At 34.2% G+C, this 9,559-nt stretch overlaps 1 protein-coding gene across 1 annotated transcript; it reads right to left on the bottom strand.

Annotated features, from left to right (window-relative positions):
* Positions 1-390: 390 nt before the first annotated feature.
* LOC139525928 (uncharacterized) lies at positions 391-9,074 on the bottom strand. The gene is made up of 6 exons (XM_071321131.1): positions 8,812-9,074; positions 6,528-6,708; positions 3,717-3,796; positions 1,948-2,046; positions 1,287-1,298; positions 391-644 (listed from the first exon to the last, which is right to left on the bottom strand). The coding sequence occupies exons 1-6, from the start codon at positions 8,870-8,872 to the stop codon at positions 487-489; spliced, it is 591 nt and encodes a 196-aa protein (XP_071177232.1). The 5' UTR covers positions 8,873-9,074; the 3' UTR covers positions 391-486.
* Positions 9,075-9,559: the final 485 nt, after the last annotated feature.

Genomic DNA, 9,559 nt, shown 5'->3' with positions numbered 1-9,559 from the left:
CAGTATCTGCTTGAAGTCCTTTGTTGATGAAAACTATGTATCATTGTCATTTTGTTTAGTTTTTTTTTATCATGAGGATCAGGGTCTGTTTACAGTACCGGAGGACGCACGATACGCCTAAGATGATCCAAGATGTAATTGGGCTCGTGTTGATCCGAATTTCGTTTTCTTTGTTGTAGTGTGCATCATGTTGATTGTTTTTTTTCTTTTTTTTTTCTTATGCTATGGAGTTGTAACTTTTTGATCGACTTTTGAGTCTGCGCATCTCATGGATGTTATCTATATCGTAGGGGGGGGGGGGGGGGGGGGGGGTTAAAAGGAACTTCTTTTACTATGTTTAAACTATAGTTTTTTGTTATGTTATAAATGCGTTATAAATTACTAAAATGCTTTAAATTGTAATTTAAGTCTTTATTAATGAGGATCTAGCGGCACAGCTAATAATTCTCAAAAATGTAATGATCAGTCTTAATCACTTGTTCCGCTTTATGCATGTTTTCTCCTTCTGGCACATGATTTCCTCGTTTTTGTAGTGATCGGCGCTTTGGTCGTTGTGATCAGCGTTTCGCATATAGTTCCTGTTTCAGACGTGCAAAAGGAAGGAACATCACATTTGGGCGATACTATTTCCGTGGGTTCGTCAACTGAAAAAAAAATTTATTCCAAAAGGGTTTTGTGTTACATCATAGTTTTAACATGTCATATCATAACATTTTTACCACCGCAGCCAATGGAGTTAAAATATCTTCTGGTATATTTTAATGCAATAGTATGAACATATACATTTATAGGTGTGAAATCACATCAGTATAGGTTTTGGATAAACATATCTTAAATAAAAAGACATAATTAGGGTATTTGCTATTCAATTTTCCAAACAAGTCAATTTGATCTGTAGTGACCACATTCTAATACAAAACAGACTTTTGAAATAATGGGATATATCTGAAAATTGTGTTCGGTAAAAAAAAACTGATAGGTATACTTCACAAGAACTGCAAACTTTTCTCACATTCTAGCTTTATCTATAGCTCTTTCTAGATGTAATATCTGTCTTGCATTAGTTGCTGGTTGCCCCCTGTCACTTGTTAATATGTCTTCCTTGAAATACTAAGGTTTTCTACCTCATGAATATATTACATTAGCTGTATTTTGTTCCTCAATGCTCATCAACTTGGTACTTTTTATTACCTTTTAAAAATTTGTTGGATTCGAGGGTCACTGATGAGTCTTTTGTAGACGAAACGCGCGTCTGGCGTAAATACGAAATGAGTTTATTTACTTACGGACTGGATTTTCTGGAAGAAATATAGTGAGAACAAATAATCTATGTATATAATGTTCCAGAGTTTATGTAGCGAACACCAAATACCTCATCAAAATACAATAGGTGTAAGTCTATACCCGAATTTAATAACATCGGTTAAAAGTTTTTGACATGTTTTTACCTGTAACAAAAGTAAACTACAGATACAACTATTAATTATAATAGATGTGAATATAAAAGTACATGTATACACAAAAGTATACAGCAAGTTAATAACATTTTGATTACATAGACAAGGCGGAAATGAAACTAAATACATATTTCGAAGATTTTCTAAATTTAAATATGCTTTTGAATATTACTATCAACCTATTGGTATTTCATTTAAGTTCCTGTTTTATGTTTCTGTTTGCGTTGTTATCCTTATTTATAAACAGAAGTAGAACTAGTCAAAAAATAAACTAGCAAAAATACCGAAATAAAAGAAAAATTCAAAACGGAATGTCCTTCATCATTTGTCGAAATCAGAATCTTTGAAACACATCAATCGAATTTAAAACAAATGTCATATTCCTGACTTGTCACAGATATTTCCTTTTGTATAAAATAGCGGAGATTATACATTGATACATCAAAAGTATCGATTTTCTAGCACAAAAGAAATATATATAATGACATACCAATGGCAAGTTGAAACTCATTTGTACGTTCGGCGCAAAGACTGCACACAGCAGTGTCATCAAAAGCTCCAGGTTGCACTTGATTTACGGTCTGTGGATCTGTAATCAGAAATGAAAGAAAGAATATTAACATAGATAATCCTATGTTTCCAAATCTATCTGATACTGAAAAACTAGTAGTCCTACTAAATCTTTCTAATAGAAACCAAATGAAAAAAAAAAACAGGTTCCTTTATAAAACAGTCTTTAGAGCTGAGGACAGGGGACTCTTAGTTAGTTTTACTTGTGTATATATAGATTTGTGTGTATTCAACTCAGTTATTCTATCTTTTTAATTTTCAACGCGGTTCTTTCGAAACTTGAACAAATCCACTAAATCAAATGTCTACAAACAGTTTTTCATCAATCATGTCAATCTACGAAAAAAAATATCCACAGTACATATATTTGACATCGTTTTAGTACTTAAGGAAGCTGGCTTGTCATGTTTCGGGTTTTTTGTCAGATTTTCGGAATCATCTGGTTTTATCGATTTGAATGCCTTGAACAATTTTCCCCGGCGACCCCCATTTTTCTTTTTGTAAATCTTTTAAATGTATAATGATAAGCCATGTATTAAAGTATAGTTTTTTAGAAATTAAACTTGTCAATGATAAAGTCAAGAGAGAATTTCCTGCCAAAGTTTCAATGGCTTCTATCTAGAAATCAAGCACGGTGACCTATACACAATTTTGCTCTTTGGATTCCTGTATTAATCCCCTTTTTATATAAACTAGAGATGCGAACTCCCTTAACACCAGGTGTTATATGTGGAGCAGGATCTGTCTACCAAGTTTGAGCACCTCAGATCCCAATCCCCGATTTTTGTTGGGGTCCGTGTTGCTTAACTTGAGGTTTTTTATGTAGTGGTCTGTGTACTGCTGTTTGCATGCTGGTTGTTCTTTGTTTTATTGCCATAACGTTGTCATTTTGTTTAACTTTAGATTTCTTTGGTTTCACTGTTAAAACCAATTGACTTTTTGGTTTCACTGTTAAAACCAATTGACTTTAGATTTCTTTGGTTTCACTGTTAAAACCAATTGACTGCCACATATCAGGGGTAGAATGTCATGTACCTGGTTTCATTCGTTCTCCCTTTTTAAATAAAAGCAAGATACTGCGTAAGAATCCTTTAAAAATCAACTGTAAACTTATGCATATTATGAGGGACGGATTAACAGTTCCCTCGCCACCTAACGTACAAGTGTCTAATTATGATAAGCGATTTTTCATCCAAATCAATATCTATATGGTGAGGTATATTTGACACTATAATGATATCTATATAGGAAAACTCCAAGAGTACGGTTTTAATATGTCCATCTAACTTTTATGACTCGTTCACATCCTGTTTCAGTTGTAAACAAACATTGCTTTACTACATTGGCTAGAGGTATAGGGGGAGGGTTGATATCTCATATACATGTTTAACCCCGCCGCATTTTTGTGCCTGTCCCAAGTCCGGAGCATCTGGCCTGGTATTATTTTAATTTTAGTTTCTTGTGTACCTTTTGGAAATTAATATGGCGTTCATTATCACTTAACTAGTATATAAATTTGTTTAGGGGCCAGCTGAATGACGCCTCCGGGTGCGAAAATTTCTCCCTGCACTGAAGACCTGTTGGTGACCTTCTGATGTTGTCTGCTCTATGGTCGGGTTGTTGTCTCTTTGACACATTCCACATTTTCATTCTCAATTGTATTAAATTTATACATTTACTCTTACTTACTGCCTTTGTTTCCAATTGTTAATGTTTTTCCACCTGGAGTATAATCTATTGTCAAACATTTAAATAAGTCTTGACCATATCTACAAAACAAAATTTTCCGATACAAACTATATAGATACATTGAGATATGTGTCAAAATAGATGACGTAAAATATATTAAAGCAACAGTTTACAAAACACAACATCGAAAAGTAATAAAAGTAACACGAATCCCACCAAAAACTGTTAAGAATTGCTCATTGCGGTATAGTGCTTAACCAGTAAAAGGCATGTGATTACATTATCGACGACCTGTTTGTATTTATGTTAATGATTTTAGCATTTACATACATTTTACAAGAAGTCGTTATCGCACCACCAAAACATACGGAAACAATTTATAAAGTTATGAAATATAAAAATAAAAAATCTTCGATAGGTTCTCTATGCTTTCTGTGCAGTGGTGTGTAACATGTCACATTTTTCATCTACAGAAAACAACACGACAGTTTTGTTGCCAGCTAAATATGTTTTTCTTTCCTATATGTCGTATCATAAAGTGATTTACAAGTTTACAAAAAGTTGGTAGTGCGTAAATTGGTTTTTCTTTATCATTGTTTATAGAGTAGCAAAACAGATTACCAATAAATGATACAAAACTCAAAGAAACAAAGTACAGTCACACCTGCTTGAGAGAAGACCTGTATTATGCAAAAACAGTGATAAAAGACAACCAATTTAAATCCCTCTGGAGAACATTTCAAATAGACTGAACCTGTATTAAAGTAGCACAATACAAAGATTTTATACCTCCAATTCCACAGTATTAGAATGCTGGTCAATCATAGTCCTTGAAAATTTATAAAAGCAGTATTTATCGATAGCTTATAGATTACTCTTTCAAATTGATGCATAGTCAGTATTATTCAACAGTTATGTAATCAATTTTAATGATAACTGTGGCTAAAATATCTTACAAGAAGTTTCCACTTTCAATTGAAATCAGCTTCTTTATGGATACCCCGAGTGGTTTGATTTATTATATGTTGTTCCCAGAGCCATTATCTACATAAGAGTGTCTCATATTTCAAATATAATGTATAGGTAAAATTTAACACCTAAATAACCATTATCTACTTTTAATGGTAAGGATGGTTACATTAATTACAGATTTATAAGAGAATGGAATCTGATAGCGATAATTTGAGACACCCTTTTGTATCTCCTGCTGTGTTGATTAAGATTTCGTTGAAATTTCCTGTATAGCTATAGAGATGATAGAACTAAATTTATGCAGTGAACTTACCAAAATTTTGTCATTAATTACATAATTATTGATTGCATGTAATGATTCATAACAAAAATATTTCATTCATTTAAAAGATTTATCATTAATCGATCTATAAATACCTCTATTATCAATTTATTTGCAGTCTTAAGAAAGTAACAGCATTTTAAAGGTTGGAAATTGAAAGTAAATAAATCTTAGTATTGTGCTACCTTAAAAGAGGGACGAAAGATACCAAAGGGACAGTCAAACTCATAAATCTAAAACAAACTGACAACGCCATGGCTAAAAATGAAAAAGACAAACAGAAAAACAATAGTACACATGACACAACATAGAAAACCTAAGAATAAACAACACGAACCCCACCAAAAACTAGGGGTGATCTCAGGTGCTCCGGAAGGGTAAGCAGATCCTGCTCCACATGTGGCACCCGTCGTGTTGCTTATGTGATTACAAATCCGGTAAATAGTCTAATTCGGTAGGTCACATTAGTGAAAGGGAAGGGGATTGTAGTTACGACGTAAGGAACATATCCGATATCATTTGTGAAACGGTTATTCCATAACGGTCAACCAACTCGTGATGGCGTCCGTAAAATTGACGAAGGGATGATTTCAACTTCACCATTTGGAACTCTTGGTTTAATAGCTTCCTTGTGAGCAGTAACCCTCTATCAAGAAATGCAGGTGCTGCCAGAATGTTGCTACTTAGAAATGGAAAGTTCACAATTGGAAAGCTGAAATCATCTCTTTTGTCGTAAAGTTTTCTTTTCAACCGACCCTCATTGTCAATTTCTAGATGTAAATCAAGATATGAAGCCTTAACCTTAACTGTATCTGTAGTATCCTTTATCTCCAATTCGATAGGATAGATGCATTCCACATAGTCACCAAATTTTGATTTGTTTAGTGAAAGAACGTCATCTATATAGCGGAAAGTAGAGTTAAAGGATATTGCTAACTTCTTATCTTTCTTCCTAAGAAGTTCCTGCATAAAGTCAGCCTCATAATAATAAAGAAACAAGTCGGCAAGTAGAGGGGCACAGTTTGTTCCCATTGGGTTGCAGACAGTCTGTTGAAAAACACGTCCTCCGAACGTTACAAATATGTTGTCAATCAAGAAATCAAGCATCTTGATAATATCGGTTTCAGAGAATTTTTTGTTTCAATCAGAGTGATTCTTTACAAAGTATGATTTATCCCTCCCTAAGACAAGATACTTGTATCTACGTTGGCCATTAAAAGTCCACTTGTCTTAAGAGACCACATTTTTGCTCTCCCTTTAGTGGTTCTTAAAACAGGTTTGACTGTATACTGAAGAGATGGAAAATATGAAGTAAGTCAACAGATCTTCCTGAATGCACAACCAACCACGCCCTATTCCGGTTTAAAAAGAGTCAAGTTTAGTATAGGGACATCAAACATTCATTTATAGCATACTTGTTTTGCTTTTGATTATATTGTTTTGAAAGTGTTGCAAAAAATAAATTGTTCTTTAACTTGATTGAACAGTTGTCCATGTACGACTACTTTAGAACATACCTAATAATATAAAATTGATCTGTAATTTGATAACAATAAGCTGGATCACCATCTGCTTCAAATTCAACACCGTTATCTTCAAAGTACCAAATTGATGAGAAAATGGGGGGTGACCCACGGTATATAGAAAACTCATTCCCGCGCCATTCTTCAGGAAAAGTACACGGAAACTCAGTTACGCCTGTAATAATATCATTAACAATATGAACATGATTTTTTAAGGTATAATATGATTGTCAAGTATTTGATAAAATGTGTTTTTTAATTCAACGATTTATCGACCTTTCAAATATGCATATTTCGATCCTGAAAATTTCTCAGAACGAGGCTTCTACGTATTTGGTTAATTTTATTAACATTGACATATGGGGACAGCTCAAATTTAATTTCGATTTCTATCCAAGAAATCACACGACAGCGATTCAACAATATCAGCAAAAAGAAAAATGACATGATATTTTCTATTTTTCGAATGACACGCAAAGAACGTGTAAAGATGGGCATTTTCAACAACCCCAAACTACGCTTCTTTTCGTCCACTTTCATACGCAATCCAGAGTTGGGTCTCAGGTGTCATGCAATGTGTTCACAGGGGCGGATCAAGCCATTTTAAAAAGAGGGGTGGGGGTTCCTAACCCAGGACAAAGGGGGGGAGGGTTCCAACTACATGCCCCCATTCAAATGCATTGATCGTCAAAAAAAAGGGGGGGTTCCAACCCCCGGAACCCCACCCCCCCCCTCTGGATCCGCGCCTGGTGTTCATCTTTGATCACCGCTGTGCGATACAACTGATATACTTTCGCAATTTCAGGTCCCATTTGAAGTTGTAAGATTCAGGCGTCACGCCACATGAAGGATTAGTATAAAATAGTTATCATAGGATTAAACACATTTTTTGGAGAGGTTATTGATGTGTAAACCGGGGCGACTCACTCACAAACTGAATAAAAATTCGAAGGACTTTTATGTTAATTTTGTGAGTAAGAGACCCGGTTTACACATCAATAACCGCTCGAAAAATGTGTTTATTCCTTATAATTCTTCAGTCAAACATACGCCATTATTAGTGTATATTATTTATTTGACGGCTACTATATTTACCACCAAAAGCACAATGGCAAGTCGTAACTAAGGAGTACGCCGACATCTTGACCTTTTAAAAGCAATAAATGTCCAATAAATGCAACAGAGTCTAAAATCAAATAGCACCTACCTCAAAAACTTCATTTTAATTAAATATTATCAGAATTTGAAGCGTACACGTAACGAAATAATCTTTCCCTTGGAAATTTTCATTCTTATGACGTGTTTTGCCATGACGTAAATCAGCCAAATCTTCCATGAAATTTTATATATGCATTGTAAAAGAAACAACTGTTATGCAATTGTTTTATAATCTCAATTTGCTGGAAATCCCAGTATCTTTGGAAGAATGTTTATCTTACCTCCTATACATTTCCAGGAATGTGATTGGTTAAAAGCGTCCGCGTGCAAACCGTGTATATTTGATATTAGGTTAGTAGGGAGGCGGGGCTTATCCCATACACGGTTAGTAGTGGAGTTACGTCCCTTTATATTCCTTATTAGGTAAGAAGGGGGCGGGGCTTTTTTTATACACGGTTAGTAATGGTGTTATGTCCCTTTATAAAAAACAAAACGGTACTGAGAAAAAATCTTAAAAATTCCAACAGACGAAGAAATTGATGATTAAGATTGAAACAAATTCATAAAACACATTTAAACCTTACAAGTCATTATTGTTGGCATCTGTTTTTGTAGGATCAATGGAAGTATTTTCTTAGTGCTAACAGTATTGAGACTTGCTCGTTTTGAGAATCACACGTTAAGATAGTCGGTAAGATAAATTCGTTACATAGTGTGCTAGTGACGTAATACGGTATATATGGGGAAATGGGGAATGTGTCAAAGAGACAACAACCCGACCAAATAAAAAACAACAGCAGAGGGTCACCAACAGGTCTTCAATGTAGCGAAAAATTCCCGCACCCGGGGGCGTCCTTCAGCTGGCCCCTAAACAAATATATACTAGTCCAGTGATAATGAACGCCATACTAATTTCCAAATTGTACACAAGAAATTTGATAAATATTCCTAAAGTAATGCATTAGAGCAGTATTCCTAAAGTATTTATAGATATGCAAATGATAAAAGAATTATTACGTAATATTTCTTCATAAGCTCTTTGTGTACATCCTGAAATGAAATACAAAGTTGAAGAGCATAGAAGTGAATTCACTACTGATATCTTATTTAAGTTTCTCACCTTCAGCCTGACCAATTATCAATGCAGTACCAACACATAACAATATAACAACGAATTTCATCGCAGAATGATAAAGACAGAATTGTTATTCTTCTATTTTATGACTAGTTGTGATGAGTCGTCTTGTAAAAATGAGATATCAACTGCTTAATATGTACATTAACCACGTAAAACGTCGGCAGTTTAGACTTACTATATCGATTTCATCAAACACATGCCTATTTATAATAGGAAAACGTGTAATTTACACTTTTATATAGAAAAATAGAAAATTAAAGTACACACACTGATTGACATTTGTTTTACATCTGGTGGCAAATTGATTACTTATTCAGAAAAATGTTATGCAATATGCATATTTACTCAGATTGTTATGTACTATACCGCCACAATGAGAGGGCGCGCGGGCACAAAGTTGTAGTCTATGGGAAGACATAGCACCCTTCACGGACAAGTAAAATGATACCAAGGAAACATGAACTGCATTCAATATGTTATATTGTTTAATTTATATAGATGAAGTATGAAGTTGTTATAAAACAGCATGGCAAGGTTGGATATTTGAAGTAAAATTCTAGAATATATATATTGGAGTAGGTCAACAGTGCCAAAGAATTTATCTTACCGACTATTTTGACTTGTGGCAATTACACTTGTGGCATATCATCGATTTCTTCATCTGTTATCCGAACAAAACGTTTCTGATTGTTACTCAATGTCGTGTTTTATTATAAAACGGATGCAACGC

This window comes from Mytilus edulis, chromosome 6 (assembly GCF_963676685.1).
Source record: "Mytilus edulis chromosome 6, xbMytEdul2.2, whole genome shotgun sequence".
Taxonomy (NCBI): domain Eukaryota; kingdom Metazoa; phylum Mollusca; class Bivalvia; order Mytilida; family Mytilidae; genus Mytilus; species Mytilus edulis.
Note: the sequence above shows the minus strand (reverse complement) of the source record. Positions and strands in the feature narration are given on the sequence as shown.

Bases quoted from the DNA above. Each gene is read 5' to 3' on its own strand.
- LOC139525928 (XM_071321131.1), bottom strand. From the start codon at position 8,872: ATGAAATTCGTTGTTATATTGTTATGTGTTGGTACTGCATTGATAATT. The intron at 6,709-8,811 runs GTGAGAAACTTA...ATATTATTACAG, and splicing joins GATAATTGGTCAGGCTGAAG to GCGTAACTGAGTTTCCGTGT. The intron at 3,797-6,527 runs GTATGTTCTAAA...TTTGTTTTGTAG, and splicing joins GATCAATTTTATATTATTAG to ATATGGTCAAGACTTATTTA.